This window comes from Corythoichthys intestinalis, chromosome 9, assembly GCF_030265065.1.
Source record: "Corythoichthys intestinalis isolate RoL2023-P3 chromosome 9, ASM3026506v1, whole genome shotgun sequence".
Classification (NCBI taxonomy): Eukaryota; Metazoa; Chordata; class Actinopteri; order Syngnathiformes; family Syngnathidae; genus Corythoichthys; species Corythoichthys intestinalis.
Genome location: NC_080403.1, coordinates 56,785,396 through 56,805,820, shown reverse-complemented (window position 1 = coordinate 56,805,820; position 20,425 = coordinate 56,785,396). Strand labels below are relative to the sequence as shown.

Here is a 20,425-nt window from a genome sequence, read left to right as displayed (position 1 = left end):
GTTCCAGCCTTGATTAGCTGGAGGCACTCACAGTTCCGGAGTTGACATATTTCTTTTTCTTCATTTTCTTCTTGGTGTTTATAACCTAAAAATAGAAGAGGGGAAAATGAGATATTAGTTGTTTGCTCTGGGCTGATTTTAAAAAAATGCATGAAATTATATTAAAATTGGAGAACAATACTTATACAGTATACTAGAAACAGCAATTTCTGGAGAAATTACTATGGGGCGTTGCTGTGGCACATACAGATCTAAGAACCGTCCAGGATGATTTGAGGATATTTCAGGGACACGTCCTGTTGATATTAAGTCACTTCTTGATTTAGGGACATTTCAGGGACATGTCCTGTTGATATCGGGTCACTTCCTGTTGATCTGAGGACATTTTGGGGACACGTCCTATTGATATCGAATAATTTCCTGCTGATTTGGGGACATTTCGGGGACACGTCCTGTTGATATCGGGTCACTTCCTGTTGATTCGGGGACATTTCGGGGACATGTGCTGTAGATATCAGGTCACCTCCTGTTGGAGACATTTCGGGAAAACGTCTTGTTAATAACAGCTCATTTCATGTTGATTTGGAGACATATTTGGGACACTTTCTGTTGACATCAGGTCACTTCCTGTTGATTTGGGGACTTTTCGGGGACACGTCCCGTTAAGATCAGGTCATTTCTTGTTGATTTGGGGAAATTTCGGGGACACATCCTGTTGATATCAGATCACTTTCTGTTGGAGACGGGACATTTCGGGGACACTTCCTGTTGATATCAGGTCATTTCCAGTTGATTTGGGGACATTTCGGGAACACGTCTTATTGATATCGAATAATTTCCTGCTGATTTGGGGACATTTTGGGGAAATGTCTTGTTGATATCAGGTCACTTCCTGTTAGTTTGGGGACTTTTTGGGGCCATGTCCTTTTGATATCAGGTCACTTCCTGTTGGAGACAATTCGGGGAAACGTCTTGTTAATAACAGCTCATTTCCTGTTGATTTGGCGACATATTTGGGACACTTCCTGTTGATATCAGATATCCTGTTGATTTGGGGACTTTTCGGGGACACGTCCCGTTAAGATCAGGTCACTTTCTGTTGATTTGGGCACGTTTCGGGGACATGACTTGTTGATATCAGGTCATTTCCTGCTGATTTGGGGACATTTTGGGGACACATCCTGTTGATATCAGATCACTTTCTGTTGGAGACATTTCGGGGTAATGTCCTGTTGATAACATGTCCGTTCCTGTTGATTTTGGGGACATATCGGGGACACTTCCTGTTGATATCAGGTCACTTCCTGTTGTTATGGGGACATTTCGAGGATACGTTCTGTTGATATCAGATCACTTTTTGTTAATTTGGGGACATTTCAGGGACATGTGCTGTAGATATCAGGTCACCTCCTGTTGGAGACATTTCAGGGAAACGTCTTGTTAATAACAGCTCATTTCATGTTGATTTGGAGACATATTTGGGACACTTTCTGTTGACATCAGGTCACTTCCTGTTGATTTAGGGACTTTTCGGCGACACGTCCCGTTAAGATCAGGTCACTTTCTGTTGATTTGGGGACGTTTCGGGGACATGACTTGTTGATATCAGATCACTTTTTGTTAATTTGGGGACATTTCGGGGACATGTGCTATAGATATCATGTCACCTCCTGTTGGAGACATTTCAGGGAAACGTCTTATTAATAACAGCTCATTTCATGTTGATTTGGAGACATATTTGGGACACTTTCTGTTGACATCAGGTCACTTCCTGTTGATTTAGGGACTTTTCGGCGACACGTCCCGTTAAGATCAGGTCACTTTCTGTTGATTTGGGGACGTTTCGGGGACATGACTTGTTGATATCAGGTCATTTCCTGCTGATTTGGGGACATTTTGGGGACACATCCTGTTGATATCAGATCACTTTCTGTTGAAGACATTTCGGGGTAATGTCCTGTTGATAACATGTCGTTCCTGTTGATTTTGGGGACATATCGGGGACACTTCCTGTTGATAACAGGCAGGGGTCGCGTTAACCGGATATTTTCCGTCGTTGACCGGTTTTTTAAAACGGTGACGGAAAAAACTGAAGTCCGTCCGTCATTTTGACAGGTTGCAATTCACACCCCAGACCACAGGGTGGCGAGTTAGCATATTAATTAGCTATTGTCTCTCTTAATGCATGACGTCGTTGGCTCTTCTGTCAGAATATTGTAGCGTCACCGGGGTCTGGCGGCGGCACCATGATTGACACATCAACGCGAGGTTCTTATTGTTGCATCTGGTGTGCCAGCGCCTCATCCAATTGATGGACAAGATTGCCGCCTGTGTATAGACCCCAATCACATGACGTCACAACTCCGCCCCCCTGACTGGAGCCGCCATATTGTGTGTCAGCTCGTCATGTTTACACATTACCGCTACGTACATGCCTCCTATTACGGCGTGTTTTTCTGCAATAATCAAAATGGTGAAGGCGTGTGTGGCGGTTGGTTGCTGTAACAGAGAAGATAGACGGAGAGACGAAGTTCTACCGTATTCTGAGAGACCTGAAGATGTGAGCGAGATGGACTGCTGTAATTCGACAAGAAATCTGGGCACCAAACGATCACCACAGACTATGTAGTAGTCATTTTATATCTGGTAAGATGCATTTAATATATATTTAGAAGATTTTGGGCTGACAACCACAATTAAGATCATTGTGTGACGTTGGTGATTGGGATCTATATCGTTGCCTCTTTTTCTTTGGGGGCGGAGTTGTTGGCGGTAAGCAGAGTAAAAAGGGAGAAAAATACCACGACTTCCGTGTCTAATTTTTCGCCGCCAAGCAAGCGTTACAATATTAATTAAAAATGAATGAAAACTAAATACTATTGAATATGTCATCATTATCATTTCAAAAAATTAAGTGACGGGTAAAAATAGACTATGACCGGATTTTTATGACCCTGTCAGTCACTTCCTGTTGTTATGGGGACATTTCGAGGATACGTTCTGTTGATATCAGATCACTTTTTGTTAATTTGGGGACATTTCAGGGACATGTCCTGTTAATATCAGGTCACTTCCTATTGATTTGAGGACTTTTCGGCGACACGTCTCGTTAAGATCAGGTCACTTTCTGTTGATTTGGGGACATTTCGGGGACATGACTTGTTGATATCAGGTAATTTCCTGTTGATTTGGGGACATTTCGGGGACACATCCTGTTGATATCAGATCACTTTCTGTTGGAGACAGGGGACATTTCGGGGACACTTCCTGTTGATATCAGGTCATTTCCAAGTGATTTGGGGACATTTCAGGAACACGTCCTATTGATATCGCATAATTTCCTGCTGATTTGGGGACATTTGGGGGAAATGTCTTGTTGATATCGGGTCACTTCCTGTTAGTTTGGGGACTTTTTGGGGCCATGTCCTTTTGATATCAGGTCACTTCCTGTTGGAGACAATTCGGGGAAACGTCTTGTTAATAACAGCTCATTTCCTGTTGATTTGGCGACATATTTGGGACACTTCCTGTTGATATCAGATATCCTGTTGATTTGGGGACTTTTCGGGGACACGTCCCGTTAAGATCAGGTCACTTTCTGTTGATTTGGAGACGTTTCGGGGACATGACTTGTTGATATCAGGCCATTTCCTGTTTATTTGGGGACATTTCGGGGACAGATCCTGTTGAGATCAGATCTTTCTTTTGGAGACATTTTGGGGAAATGTCCTGTTGATAACATGTCCGTTCCTGTTGATTTGGGGACATATCGGAGACACTTCCTGTTGATACCGGGTCACTTCCTGTTGATATGGGGACATTTCGAGGATACGTTCTGTTGATATCAGATCACTTTTTGTTAATTTGGGGACATTTCAGGGACATGTCCTGTTAATATCAGGTCACTTCCTGTTGATTTGAGGACTTTTTCGGGGACACGTCCCGTTAAGATCAGGTCACTTTCTGTTGATTTGGGGACATTTCGGGGACATGACTTGTTCATATCAGGTCATTTCCCTTTTGATTTGGGGACATTTCGGGGACACATCCTGCTGATATCAGATCACTTTCTGTTGGAGACAGGGAACATTTTGGGGACGCTTCCTGTTGATATCAGGTCATTTCCAGTTGATTTGTGGTCATTTTGGGGACACGTCCTATTGATATCGAATAATGTCCTGCTTATTTAGGGACATTTCGGGGAAATGTCTTGTTGATATCGGGTCACTTCTTGTTAGTTTGGGGACTTTTTGGGGCCATGTCCTTTTGATATCAGGTCACTTCCTGTTGGAGACAATTCGGGAAAACGTCTTGTTAATAACAGCTCATTTCCTGTTGATTTGGAGACATATTTGGGACACTTCCTGTTGACATCAGGTCACTTCCTGTTGATTTGGGGACTTTTCGGGGACACGTCCGGTAAAGATCAGGTCACTTTCTGTTGATTTGCGGACGTTTCGGGGACATGACTTGTTGATATCAGGTCATTTCCTGCTGATTTGGGGACATTTTGGGGACACATCCTGTTGATATCAGATCACTTTCTGTTGGAGACATTTCTGGGTAATGTCCAGTTGATAACATGTCCGTTCCTGTTGATTTTGGGGACATATCTGGGACATTTCTTGTTGATATCAGGTCACTTCCTGTTGTTATGGGGACATTTCGAGGATACGTTCTGTTGATATTAGATCACATTTTGTTAATTTGGGAACATTTCAGGGACATGTCCTGTTAATATCAGGTCACTTCGTGTTGATTTGAGGACATTTCAAGGACAAATCATATCGATATCAGGTCACTTACTGTTGATTTGGGGACATTTCGGGGGCACTTCCTGTTGATTGGTGGGGGGTTGGAAGTGTAAATACTATTTCGTGGTTTTTCAACTCTCACAGTGGGTTCCGGTCCCCATAAAGCACGAAAACCGAACAGGATTACTGTATTGCACAGTAATTGGCGGCCGTGGCGCAGTTGGTAGCTTGAGTTGTCCTGGGACCGAGGGGTCAGCAGTTCAATTCCCGGCTATGACTGCCCACTGTCGAAGTGCCCATGGGCAAGGCACTGAACCCTATCTTCCCCCAATGGGTTGGCAGTTCCTTGCATGGCAGCAGCACCATTGGTGTGTGAATGTGTGTGTGAAAGGGTAAATGTGTGCTAATGTAAAGCGCTTTGGGAATTGTAACAATGTAGATGAAGCGCTATATAAGTACTCTCCATTCAACTCTTCTTTGAATATTGCAATAACTTCTTGTAAAAAACAGTATGTCAGGATCTCTAAGCTGATACGCTTGGCTGGCCTCACCCTGAGGATAAATACCTGTCTTTTAGGATGCCATCTCCATTATGTGTTACTCTTGAGTCTTGTAAACCTCCCAGGGATTCTGAAAGCCCTTTTTACTTTTTGCATCAGCAGATTGTTCAGCGTGTCAGACAAATTGCCATCCTTCCATATTAAATTAGGGGTTGTCACTTTCATGCGTCGAATCCGCGGTGAATCAGGGTAATGAGCTGAGACGTCTTCTGTCTCAGAATTGACATTTCTCGCTTTTTCTACCAGCTATTCGAATGCGAGTCTCGTACCTTGAGCCTGTTGTCGGCTACGCCCATCAATACTCATTGCGTTTGGATTCGGCATTCACAAGATCGCAAGGGTAAGCTGTTAAATTGGGCGTGTAGAACTTGTACACAATTGAGACGGAATTATGAAGTGATCACGAGCAGTAGTTAGCTAAGCGGCCCATGTTGCTACATGTATGAAGAATGAAGCAAATTTCCCTTTGATTAATATTTCATTGTCTACTAAGCCAGTGGTCCCCAACCACCGGGCAGGGGACCGGTACTGGTCCGTGTCGCATATGCTACCAGGCCGCACAGAAATAAATAATCTATTAACGACCGCATTTTGACCTGTGCCTCTTGACCAGTGTTGGACACATTACTTTAAAAAAGTAATTAGTTATAGTTACGCACTACTTCTTCCAAAAAGTAACAGTTAGTAACTGAATTACTCTATCGTAAAAGTAACTAGTTACCAGGGAAAGTAATTATTTCCATTAATTTAAAAAGAAGTTGTTGTATTGCAAAGAATTTGAAATTTTCTGAGCAGTATTCGAGTCAGTTGAATGGAAAAGAACAGACAAGTAGTTGTGTTATAGAACCTTGTAATATTTATTGCACCTCACCAGCAACAGATTTATCCTACACTTGAAGTGCAACAAAATATATAATAAAATAACAACGAGCAGTAAACAATATAAAGTGTGTTTAATTCATTAAATCTGACCCTCACAACCTGAGACAACTGGTCAAGTAGACATAGCCTACTGTACTTCAAGTATTTTGATTTGAAATAGTGTTTATATTTCCACCTCGTAAAGGACAAGTTTTCCTCTGAATGCTCTGCCATCATATCCCTCTGCATCTGTTTTGCGTGTGTGTGAAAACACTGGCTCTGATTGGCTTATCATGACACATGACTATAACCCTCAGCCAATCACAATCACTTCCATCGCATCTATCCAGGTGGTGCATTCAGGTAGCCTCGTCCCCCTACTCCTCCCGTCACCCTCAAAGCGTCTGCCGTCCTCAAGATGGAAGCAGCATTCTTGCTGGCTGACAGTGGGGGATGGGAACGAGGCTAGCATTCAGGTGTAGCAAAAACAGAAGCAAGCTTTGGAACGCAGTCTAATTCAGTGCTTCTCAATTATTTTCTGTTACGCCCCCCAAGGAAGACGTAAATGTTTCGCGCCCCCCCCAAACTCTCTGCCACCACTGTAAATAGTATCATTTGTCTATAAAATTACTATTATAAATACGCATCTGCCTAACATTGTGTCCTTTTTTTTCCCTAACAACGAAAAAAAGTAACAGATCAACTTATAATAAAGTAGAACTTTATTAACATTGTTTTGTTTGTAACAGAGAAGACGACGCGCATCAATTTGCCTGAATTAAAAAAAAAAAGTCCCATCCAAACTAAAAAATACACTCAAGTTACATTTTTGACCATTTGATAAAGAAAAATAAAATAATAAAATCAGTAAATAATAACAAATTAAAATTGATTAGAAACATTCACTCATGAGGACAATATGCCAAAAAATTTGATCGGAAAAACAGAACTGAATAAAAGAAAAAGAAAAAAAAAAAGTGTCCTTGGACAGAAGGACAGTTTTTATTTTTGTACCTTCTTTGCAATGGTGTGGAGTTATCTTGCAATGAGCATGCTAACAATGCTAATTGGTTTACTGATATTACACTGACAAAACAGGACGATTGTTGGAAATATTCGGCCGTTTTCGCTGAAAAACAATCAAGCTTATCAATGAGATTGGGGTCTAATGTCTTTAAGTGGCGTCTTAATTGTTTTGGCTTCTGGCTGTCCGCTATAATTATTTTTAGACACAGTAAACAGTGGTCTTTCCTCATTACCCACTGTATTAAAAGTCAAAGCTAAAAGGCAAACGGCACGAAAAAAGCGCATTCCCGGCGGCCGAGGTAGAACCGTAGGTGAGGGCGGTCGTCGTGACGATCCCAAGCCAAAAATGGCACTTCTCGGGCGGCGACGTGAGAACCGGCCGGACAAGACAGTGGGTCGCTGCGTGAGTCCGGTCGGAAAACGGCTTTCGAAAACGGCGGCGGCGCACTGCTCTTCATATCTGTTTTCTGTGTGTTCTGAGTGCTCTTCCTTAGTTCAAAAATACTGCGCGCACTCTGAAAATGAGAGCGCCACTGCCACCCACTGAGTGGATGTGCAAGTACACTTTATTCCAGTACGGCAAAAAAAAAAAAAAAAAAAAGCATGTTCCCCGAGGTCACATGCGCCCCCCCGGCATCGCTCTGCGCCCCCCCAGGGGGGCGCGCCCCACTATTTGAGAAGTACTGGGCTAATTGAATGAGCAGGGACAAACAGCCTGGAGTCATAAGAAGTACGCGCTGTAATATTCTGATACAGAATTTTCCGAGGCACCCTAAAGTGCACACGGCGCCAATACGTTTTGCTCACATGATGCGGGAGTGAGTTAGAGACACGGTCTGCCGAGAGCAGTACGTTTGTATTAATGTTGAAGTTATATGTGCTATTAAAGAAACAGAGTGCGAGCACGTCCTGTGTGGTATATTTTTGCTAAAAAAAAAAAAAAAAGCACAAAACAAAACAAAACACGTGCGCTATTCTCGAACCTGAACACACCCCAGGTCTTGGATGACAAATAAACAGAGCAGAGTAGACTCGCTACTGCTGGTAGTTTCTTCAATTTATTCAGAGTAAGTAACGCACCGCTTTTGACCGTCAGTAACAGTAACGGTGTTGTAACGGTGGAAAAAATTATTAGTTAGATTACCCCGTTACTGAAAATCTAACACCGTTATGTAACGGCATTATTTATAACGGCGTTATTCCCAACACTGCTCTTGACACACCAATCTGCCTTGCTGCTCTATTGCCTAATCCGAGTAGAGATATGTGGATGTCGCCCTCTAGCAGTGGTTGGCATTACTGGAGTGTGTACACACCTCAGTAGAAGCCCAGCATCAGTCAATATAACTACAGATTGTCCCTGGGTTACGACATATATGAAATATGTCAATTTAGTAAAATAAATTACCGTAATTTCCCGAATATAATGCGCACTCCCCCCCCCCAAAATCAACTAGTAAAATCATGGTGCGCATCATAAACAGGTACATGGATGGAGACAGAAATATATATATTAGGGCTGTCAAAATTATCGCGTTAACGGGCGTTAATTAATTTTTTTAAATTAATCACGTTAAAATATTTGACGCAATTAACGCACTAGGCCCGCTCAGACAGATTTAAATGTCAGTACAGTGAAAGGCCAACTTGTTAATTGTGTTTTATGGAGTTTTTCCGCCCTCTGCTGGCGCTTGGGTGTGACTTGCATATGTTATGTGGCGTAATGTCGCCCTCTGCTGACGATTCAGTGCAGCTGATTATTTGGGTTTCGGCGCGCTTTTCTGACGTGATTATATGTCGACGCAAACTCACACTAATAGACAGTGCTATTCAGACCAGCTAACGTCTGCATCCAGTATTCAGTGGCAGTTCTCATAGCCCCATCACACTGTTTGTGTCTAATACATGCATCGCTTGTGAGTTATATTCCTCCTTTGTTTATATTCATGAGCATTAGATAGTTATTGATGATGTGTATTTGAATTTGTTCACATATATGGTGAAATGCAGTTACATTGTTAGATGCTTGTGAGCTAATTGGCTAGTGCTACTGCTCAAATGGACACGTGTGTGTACATTTTATGTTATTTTGTGATTTATGCAAGTAATTGACACATTGCCTTGTTATTTTCAGTTTTACAAAAATACAAGAAACGTGCTCCTGTCAAAAAGAGATGACTTCAGTAAAGCCCATGCAACTTTGCCACAGCGTCTGATTTCTTTTTGGAACTTATGTTCGCTATCTGTCAATTTGTGTACTCACACACATTGAGGACAGAATAGGGCTACTAGTTTATTTTTTGATTGAAAATTTTACAAATTTTATTAAAACGAAAACATTAAGAGGCGTTTTAATATAACATTTCTATAACTTGTGTGTGTGTGTGTATATATATATATATATATATATATATATATATATATATATATCAAAAAATAAACTCGTAGCCCGCCGTTGTTGATTGATATATATATATATATATATATATATAATATATTAGGGCTGTCAAAATTATCGTGTTAACGGGCGGTAATTAATTTTTTTAATTAATCACGTTAAAATGTTTGATGCAATTAACGCACAAATGCCCCTCTCAAACAGATTAAAATGACAGCACAGTGAAATGTGTACTTGTAGTGTTTTACGGAGTTTTGTCGCCCTCTGCTGGCGCTTGGGTGCGACTGACTTTATAGGCTTCAGCAACCATGAGCATTTTGTAAGTAATTATTGACATCAACAATGGCGGGCTACGAGTTTATTTTTTGATTGAAAATTTTACAAATTTTATTAAAACGAAAACATGAAGAGGGGTTTTAATATAAAATTTCTATAACTTGTACTAACATTTACCTTTTAAGAACTACAAGTCTTTCTATCCATGGATCGCTTTAACAGAATGTTAATAATGGTAATGCCATATTGTTGATTTATTGTTATAATAAACAAATACAGTACTTATGTACCGTATGTTGAATGTATATATCCGTCGTGTGTCTTATCTTTCCATTCCAACATTAATTTACAGAAAAATATGGCATATTTTATAGATGGTTTGAATTGCGATTAATTGCGATTAATTACAATGAATTAATTTTTAAACTGTAATTAACTCGATTAAAAATTTTAATCGTTTGACACCCCTAATATATATATATAAACCAATTTTTAAAAAAAAATTAACACGGCCACGTTGTGTTGAAGAAACGTATGTGGCGATCCGTTGCCGACCATTACGGTACGTGACGTCACCATTTTGTTTCGGTAATACTTCACTCTGATCGGCCGAATGAGTTCGTCTGTGTTAAATTCTGCTTTTTTCACTCTTCATAAAGCACAGAATTTAATTTCTTGAACTCATTTGAGTCAGCGTTTATTGCAGCTCCCCAACTCGGACTATAACAAACGTAACACAACACAGACTTTCTGTGTCCGTCAACTATATCTGTCCCTCGGGAAACTCAAACCCAGATAACAATAGTTCCGATTGTTACTGTCGTGTCGACAGCGATGAGCGCTCTCGGATTTCCGACTTAAGTTCTCATTTTCATTTTACCGTGTCACTCTATGGAAGAAACATTTATTCATCATGATTAATCGAGCAAGTTATACAGCAGCCTTTAAAAGAAAAGTCACATCTGTTTTGTTTTCTCCTAGATTCTGGTAAGTTGGAGAAGTTGTCAAATTATATTATTACCGTAAATATTGTCAGTTTATGCTAATGTTTTGAACTACCAATATGCTATGCTTGTGCTGTGTTTCACCAGTCAGTAAAATGACATTTCTGTATCTGTACATGAGCTCTGTTTTCTTGTATTCTTGTATTTATTGGTGCTAAAATTAGGGTGCGCGTTATAAACAGGTACAATAATTTTCCCTAGATTTTACAAGTTAATTTGGGGTGTGCATTATACATGGGTCCGCCTTATATTCGGGAAATTACGGTAGCTTAATTTGCATCACAAAAGTCCGCTAGCTCAAATGCTACGAGTGCTAACGTTTTTATTCTAATAGCAAATCGCTCACACGTAACTCCACAAACTGTAGCTCTAAACTTCATTACAAATGCATACAAAAACATACATTGGGGAGAACAAATATTTGATACACTGACAATGGGAAAACCCATTGACAGTGTATCAAATACTTGTTCTCCCCACTGTTTATTAGCTGAAACAACTTACAGACTTATGTGGGCTAAACCAGACCGCAGCTATGCTTTATCCGTGTCAGAAGTCTGAAGTGCTCCTGTATGGAAGCATGATTGAACACAACGCTGTCACCAGAGGGCAGTGTATCCTCCACCATTAAACCAAAATACAATACTTCTGGACTTTTTGGATCGTTGGATCATTACATTTTTAAAGGGTTAATTCTGACTTACGCCGAAATTTGGGTTATGTCGCCAGCGTATGAACGAAACTCGTATGCAACCCGGGGACTACCCGTAGTAACGTTAGCTGCCTGCTGGCTTTGTGCTTCGGGCGGCACACCTCAGCCGGGTTACTTCCGGTCATTTTGCTCGGATTAGTCAATAGATATAATAATAAAATTGGATAGGATCTTGTCATAAAAATCAACTAGAGCTATCATCTATTTGCTTTCATATCTGTGTGCGCTTGTCCTATATAATGACACACAACGTGAGTGCATCGGATTTGCTCCCGGAAATAATAACCCCACATGCTTGTGAAGATGACTGGAAAACAGATGTCTATGGACAGCTTTTTACAAGGAGAAGGTCTACGCTAAGTCCACACTGTGGCCTAAAGTTAGCAAACAAGGCAATGATGCCTTCAAAGCTGCTTCGGCACATAGACACGAAGACCCTGGAATAATGGATAAGGGTTACACAGGGCCAGCCCAGCCTATACGCAGACTATGCAGCTGCTTAGGGCCCCTGACCGCCAGGGGGCCCCCCAATCTGGCAATTGTTTAATTTGTGTTCTATTTTGTTTACTACAGTTTGCTTTATTTGACTTTTGTGAGTTTTGAGACTTGATTACAAGCTTAAAAAAACAAAAGTCCTTCCTTAACTTCTTTCTGTCCTCTTTTAGAAAAAGGTTTGGCGCTATCTACTGTAAGTACTGACAATCATTTGGTGCAAGAAGTTTGAAGTATGCAGTGCAACAAAATCTGATTAATTTACAAAATATGGACGTATGGGTTGGATTGCACGTATGGGTTTCACAGTACACTGTGACGAAATGTTGGGCCAAAAATATGGGGCCCTTTGCATTATTTTGCTTAGGGCCCCCAAATGGCCTGGGCCGGCCCTGGGGTTACATGATGCACAACTTTGATTTTATGTTTATTGTGCAATAATCTAATTGTAACATGTATTTGTTACATGTTTTGATGTATTTTTATGCATTATAAAATATTTATGTGTGAATTTTCAGGGGCTTGGAACGGATTAGGGCATTTACATGGAAAACACGCCTCTACTTACAGAATTTTTCAGGTTACGACACTACTTCCAGAAACAAACGCTATGACGGGACAATTGACTCTCGCTAGCTTAGCCACTCTAACTACCAAGACCCCATGGGCCCCGGCCGGGTACAGCACGAAAAGGCAACGTGGGTCCCCCTTCCCATGGGCTCACCGCCTGTGGGAGGGGCCAAAGGGGTTTGGGTGCGTAGGGAGTTGGGCGGCAGCCAAAGGCGGGGGCCTTAGCGGTCCGATCCCCAGCTACAGAAGCTAACTCTTGGAGTCAATACAAGGGGTTCCCAATCCGATTGCTTTTTTTTCCTCCGGATTCAATTCCAATCATTCCCGATAATTTTTCCCGATCATATACATTTTGGCAATGCATTAAGAAAAATATGAATAAAACTTGTACGAATATATACATTCAACATACAGTACATAAGTACTGTATTTGTTTATTATGACAATAAATTCTCAAGATGGCATTTACATTATTAACATTCTTTCTGTCAGAGGGATCCACGGATAGAAAGACTTGTGACTTTGAATATCGTGACTAAATATTGCCATCTAGTGTATTTGTTGAGCTTTCAGTAAATGATACTGTAGCCATGGCGAAAGGCATGATGGGAAGTGGAACCATGACTGTGCGTAGTGCTACCAAATGATATATCGTCTCTGCGTTGGGAAATAATATAAGGTGTTAAGAAGATCAGTTGCTTCCCCACATTGCTTCCGATGGTATTTCTAATCGTAGGGAGAGGGATTGTAAGGCTTTTGCCAATTAAACAAAGGCTCCAAAGGCTGCCAAAATTCACTCTACTCATTTTACGCTGCCTTTTATCTCTCTATATAGGTAAAACGGCGCCATTACAGATTGAGTGCAACAATGCGCGAGTGGGTCGTGCAGCGCATGCATTAATTGCGTTAAATATTTTACCGTGATACATAAAAAAAAAAAAAAAAAGAAAAAAAAATTACCGCCGTTATCGGGATAAATTTGATAACCCTACCTTAAGCCTAAACTAAAGACTCTGGATGAGTGTAACATATTATGTCTGTAACGTTAAATACAATTAGAAAACGATTTAATAAAAAATATATAGACTATATATTGAAAAAAGGCATGGCCGATATTTTTTTGCCGATTCCGATACTTTGAAAATGACGTGATCGGACCCGCCGATCGATCGGGACATCTCTAGTTAAAACTAAGGTGAAAGTGTGGGGTTTGGGCTTTTGGCTGAGTTGTTGAGTTTGCGTTGGCCCTGTTGTTGGAATTGCAGTAGCGTGGTTTTGGCGCTTTGACTGGCGTGATTCCGGCGATTTGGTTGGAAGACCAAATTCCAACACGACTAATTAATTCTCCGCTAACTCGTAGATTAAGCCTAATGTCAAAAATTCTGAACATCCCCTACACTAAAAGTCATAGAGAATTCTGGAGCTTGGACTTTTGTCTTGGGAAAGGCCAAATGGACCTCTGCTGGGCATTATACTGTTCGTTCTTAGCCCCGTCATGTTATCTGATAAAAAAAAAAAAAAAAAGCCCACATCACACCGGTCCGTGGTGCAAAAATAGGGTGGGGACCACAGAGCTATTTCATGTAGCAATGTCCAGGTGATTCGAGTGCTACATTTACAGAGAAAATGTATTTGAGGAAGAGAGAAGAACATATCTACCAAGATTTCTTTATTCCAAAGAGTTAAAGAGAGTTAAAGAGTTAAAACTTTATGGAAAAATTGAACGAAATGAATCACCAATGACTTACTTCATACACATTGAACTGGCTCTGCCCTCGGGCTAACTCTCGGTAGCTGGTGGTGAAGTCCCCAATGAAGTCATGGCTGGAAGAAGAAAATGTGCAAGTCAGTCGGACAACTAGCGGGTTAGAAACAATTGCTTAAACATAAAGAATGTTACTACTTACCCACCGTCTCTGTCCCAATCATACACTTCTACTTTGATTGTTCTGGAAAAAGAATCAAAAGAAGTAATGAGCAAGTTTGTCACACAATACGACGGGTGCAAATTAGCCCTGAACTAGATGGTTCATTCTCATGAAGCTAAGCTAAATGATGTCTCTTAAAGGGATCCTCAGACTTAAAGGCTCTAATAAGCCACAATTGTTCTCTTTTACCAAAATATGTCATTAGAAACACATCGATTTTTAAATCAATGGCAATAATTTCTAATATTTAGTACTTGTTTTGACCTACGGAGGGTGCTATGTTTTACGCGCGCAATATGCACTGTATTGGGAGAATAGCTGTGCTAGCTAGCAAGCAAAGCTAGTACGACGACTGGCATACTTTCGTCACATTCTGATGCTGGTCAGATTGTTTTGTTGCAGAGCTGTGGGATGAGGTCGTACCTGCATCCGATTCCAGCTCATCAGCAGTGTCATTAAACCGATCCTAGGCAGCTTGCTGAGATACTGACTTGCTGCCATTTGACCTTTTGTTCATCTATTCGGTGTTAGCTTTTTTTTTTCATTTGTCTGCCTCTCTCTCTCCGCGGTTTTCCCTCATTTTTTAAATTTTATTTTAGTGCTGCAACGATTAATCGATTAACTCGAGTATTCGATTAGGAAAAAATATTCGAATTAAATTTTGTTGCTTCAAGTATTCGTTTAATTAAAGTGGCCTTGTAATGGTTTATTTTGAAAGTGTTTACATTTAGTTTTATTGATTAGGGTGAATACACTGCCCTCTGGTCTGCCTCATTTCACATGGCTGAATCCAACTGCTCCCTGTTAACACCAACGTAAGCTAAGTTTTTGTTTGGGCTGATGCTTTTTAATGCATTCGTAATTTAGTTTATAGGTATATTTAGCCGTTTTTGTTGTTGTTGGAATATGAGTCTGAACCATTTGTTAAGAGCATTGTAAAAAAAAACCTTAACATTTTATAGCATTTAAGCTAGCGACTTTTGCTGTGTAGGTTATTCAATTGCTCTTTTGTTGTACATAGATCCTCATTTATTTTTTATACCGTTTGAAGCTCAGCCCAGGTATTTTAATTTTTCATGTTCCTTATCCGATTACTCGATTATTCGAATAACTACTTCATCCATTAATCGACTACTAAAATAATCGATAGCTGCAGCCCTATTTTATTTTATTGATACCGACCTACTGCAGCACCCAGTGAAGTCACCACCTGGAGTGCATTAGGTTGTCAACAACAATGGCGACCTACTAGTTAAACTAATTTTTCAAATTTTATCAAAACGAAAACAGGTTTGAATATCAAAATTGTAATAACTCATAATAACATTGATCTTTTAAGAACTACAAGTCTTTCTATCCGTGGTTCCCGTGGTTCCCTTTAAGGATTTTAGGGAAATAGTTACGAAAACCTTAAATTTTGACTTGCAAGAAGGTTATGTCCATAACAATAGCAGCACACGCGAAACTTTTTATAGAGCACAAACTGGCACAAACGTAGCACAAACCATTGACTTCATTTTTACATTTTTATATAAATTTGCATCTGACTTTGATGAGGGGCCAACTTCACAGAGGTATAGCTTTCATGAAAATCAACTGTATACGCAAACAATGAAGATGCTATCATTCACAAAAACATCACCAAAAAAGTTTCTGCTGCTGCAGCAGATAAAAAAAATCTTCCTGCAGTGTAAAGAGAATATCTTTTTCGGACACCTTCATAGCTGGCTTCCATTGATCTCATCCCAACGGTTCTTCTCCTAGCTAACTTTGCCTTACATAGGAAGTTCCACCAGCCCATATTCAAAGAAAGCTGTCACCGAGGGCTGATGCCAAGAATGAGCCAAACTAACTTGCTGCCATCTGGCCTTTGTTGCCGCGCGGTGACAGGTTGTTCTTTTGAGGTTATCTTCAAGCACGTGAGAGAGAGAATATGTGCTTGTCACAGCAGGGGTGGAAAAACCAAGGTAGAACAGGTGAAAATAACGTCGTTTTATGGCAAAGAATTGAACTTAAAATTACGCGCAGAGGGTTATGCAGATTTGCGACTAATACGGAGACATTATTGAGACACATTTTTGGAGTGATTGATGGCAGCTTTTGCATCTAAATGGCTTAATTTATAATGGCTGCCTGTCGGGGACCTGGCAGCCACAGTAATAGGGTGGTAGGTGGGTCCCACACGTTTTCTCTATGGTATGGCTCCTCTCTGTCCTCCTCTCTGCCTGGGCTGCCAGCCACGGGCCTGCGATCCTGCACTGCTCCATGGCGGCTTCTTGGCGCTCTCCTGATTCCGTCTTCACCATCTTTTGTGCCTGGGTATCCTCCCTGTGCTTCGATGCAGGTCGCTGCCGGTGGGTCGGTCGGGTATCGCCTGCCGGGTGGGTATCCTGTCTTGGCCTGGGCTGGGCTTAGTGGGCTGTGGGGGTCGCGCGGTGTACCGTAGTGCTTGTGGCAGTGGCTCATGGGCCGGGTGGGCGGGCGGTGGTGGGCGTGGGATGCAGTGGCGCGCCCCCTCATAACTTCCCTGAAGGCCAGTTGATGGGGGCGCGGATGACCCAAGGGACAATCCTGGATCCCAGGGATGACGGTGGCACCCATGATGGCGCTGCAGGAGGAGGTGGCAGGGTAAGGGCAGTGGCCTTGGGGTGACACAGCATTTCCACTCGTCTGCAGGTATAACCGGTGTGTCAGCGCCCCCCCCCCCCCTCGTTCCGCTCCCCTCTCTTGACCTCTAACCACAAGTGCCATAAGCTCGAGCAGACGGCACAGCCGCCAGTGCACCCACATGAAGGAATTGGTAGGGAGGTTTCCACGCTCCGCTACAGACCCGCGTGTACCCGTGACACTCACCCTTCGAATCCTTCGCTGCCGATCCGGGTCATGGCACCATTGTAACCGGTGTGTCAGCTCCACCCCGCGTTCAGTTCCCCCTTCTTTACCAGGCTGGGACGCGAACCCGCGCGCACACGACGCTTCCACTCGGCAGGCAGGTACCTGCTGTAGTGGTTGTGGCAGTGGCTCGTGGGCCGGGTGGGCGGTCGGTGTTGGGGGTAGGCGTGGGGGGAAATGGCGCGCCCCTTCATAACTTCCCTGAAAGCCGGTTGATGGGGCGCGGATGACCCAGGGGACCATCTTGGATCCCAGGTATGACGGTAGCACCCATGATGGCGCTGCAGGAGGAGGTGACAGGGTAAGGGCAGTGGCCTTGGGGTGACACAGCATTTCCACTCGTCTGCAGGTATAACAGGTGTGTCAGCGCCGCCCCTCGTTCCGCTCCCCCCTCTTGACCTCTAACCACAAGCGCCATAAGCTCGAGCTGACGGCACAGCCGCCAGCGCATCCACATGAAGGAATCGGCAGGGAGGTTTCCACGCTCCGCTACGGACCTGCGTGTACTATCACAGGACTATCACATGTTTGATGGGACTCAGGCATGACTATGTGCAATTAGACAAACTCAAGTAGAGAAACCCAGGATTAGCGATCAGGCAGCACAGAATAGGATTCCAAGATATCCACATTCACAAGAGAATTCACACAAATACTCAAAATACTCTACACCTCATTTATCTTTAAGACCCCCCCCCCCCCTCCTTTTTCTCCTTGGTCATCAGGGACCACATGGTGTCAACCAGAAATACAACTAGCTAACAATAGCTCCAACATATTCATAGTTGTCTGGGTCTTTGAAAAACTTGCTCATTCACTTTTAATAGGAAACAAAGAAAAGTTTCAAAATGTATCTAGTCCTTCAATTTTTGACCAAATCACACAATTTGAGCATAAAAAATTCCGGGATGGTGAGGGCCATAAAAGTTATATACAGAATTTGAAAAAATTTACGGTCCCCAAAACATTTGCCAAAAACTTGCCCATTCATTTTTAATGGAAGACTAAAAAAAGTTTCAAATTGTATGTAGTCCTTCAATTTTTGACCAAATCGCACAATTTGGGCATAAAAAATTCCGGGACGGTGAGGGGCATAAAAGTTATATACAGAATTTGAAAAAAATGTACGGTTCCCCAGAAATTTTCCCAAAACTTGCCCATTCATTTTTAATGGGAAATGTCCCATTCACTTTCAATAGGCTTTCCAATAGAATTTACATTGCATTGTTGCTATTGACGGCCATGTATGTCAAATCTATTGATGCTCATGTACTTGGATTCCATTGACGCATCTGTGAGTTGATACCATTGACGGCCATGGACGTCCAATGGGTAAAAAAAATGTCCCCAAATCAACAGGAAATGACCAGATATCAACAGGACGTGTCCCCCACATGTTCCCGAAATCCATTGACACTTATGGAGGGTTCTGCCACTGACGTCCATTGGCGTCCAAATTTTTTCCCATTCATTTTCAATGGATAAAAAAAAATGTCACCAAATCAACAGGAAATGATTAGATATCAATAGGACGTGTCCCCCAAATGTCCCCGAATCCATTGACACTTATGGAGGGTGCTGCCATTGACATCCATGGATGTCCAAACTTCCCATTCATTAGCATTTAATCATGTTTTTTCATTCTTTTGATGCTAATGTACTTGGATTCCATTGATGCCTCTGTAAATCGATACCATTGACGTCCATGGACGTCCAAAATTTTTCCCATTTATTTTCAAAGGCAAAAAAAAAATTCTCCAGATCAACAGGAAATGTCCAGATATCAATAAAACGTGTCCCACAAATGTCCCGATTCCATTGACGCTTATGGAGGGTGCTGCCATCGACGTCCATGGACGTCCAAATTTTTTCTCATTCATTTTCAATGGCAAAAAAAAAAAAATGTCCCCAAATCAACAGGAGGTGACCTGATGTTGTCCCCAAGCCAACCTGGGTGAGGTTAAGATCTGTATCACCACAGAGCAAAAACCCAGAGTAATTTCTACAGAAATTGCAGTTTCTAGTTAGTGTAGGCGTTGAATGTATTTCTTGTTGTTGTTTCTCTCTTCTCTTTTTTGTTCCCCCATAACCTCTTTCAACCTCTTTCACAATGGCAGTACGTGAGCCTCCCATGTGATACATTAAAACTGTTCAGACCAATAGGACACTCAGATTCCCATCATCCGTGTCAAGCAGCTGAACTGGACAGGTTTAAAAAAAAAAAAAATCTAAATCCTCAAAATCAATAGGAAGTTACCTGATATCTCAACCATAACAGCAACGTTACCATTGCAATTTCTCCAGAAATTGCATTTTCTAGGAAAAAAATAAAATTCTCAGTCCATGGATCCTAAGACATTGAGATACTTTAGTGTTCAGATGAACTCTCAGAACAATATACACTCCAGAAGTAATTTGCCACACTTATCTCCTGCTATTCTCCGGCTTCTTTAATGAAATGACTCATCTCCAATAATAGATGTACATGTGATTGAGCGAGAGAAAAAAAAATACAGTAAGTGCATTTAACACAGTCGACTGCTTTAATTACAAAGAGGCCTTTGCAATATTTTCCACAGATGAAAATAGAAATCTTTTGCATGTAGTTTCATCGTGCCAATATGGATGGAATGAGCTTTGTCGTTATATTCTATCATATTTAAAAACTGTTAACACATTGAACACATTTTTTTTTTCAATAAAAACAATATTTGTCATAGTTTTTACTAATGAATGAAACAGTAATAACACTGTCTATGAGAGATGTCCCGATCGATCGGCATCCAGATCGATCGGGTCCGATCACGTCATTTTCAAAGTATCGGATTCGACAAAAAAATATCGGCCATGCCTTTTTTAAATATATATATATATTTAAATTAAATCGTTTTCTAATTGTATTTAACATTACAGACATAATATGTTACACTTTTCCAGAGTCTTTAGTTTAGG

The 20,425-nt window shown here is 41.5% G+C and overlaps 1 protein-coding gene across 3 annotated transcripts in view; it reads right to left on the bottom strand.

Annotated features, from left to right (window-relative positions):
* The window catches only part of cpne5b (copine Vb), a 276,730-nt gene that overhangs the window by 39,683 nt on the left and 216,622 nt on the right, over positions 1-20,425 (bottom strand). For all 3 annotated transcript variants that reach the window (XM_057845330.1, XM_057845331.1, XM_057845332.1), the window contains 3 exons: positions 14,561-14,602; positions 14,402-14,477; positions 32-85 (listed from right to left, as the gene is read on the bottom strand). In XM_057845330.1, the coding sequence (XP_057701313.1) occupies positions 32-85; positions 14,402-14,477; positions 14,561-14,602 (172 nt within the window). The remainder of the gene's footprint in view (positions 1-31; positions 86-14,401; positions 14,478-14,560; positions 14,603-20,425) is intronic.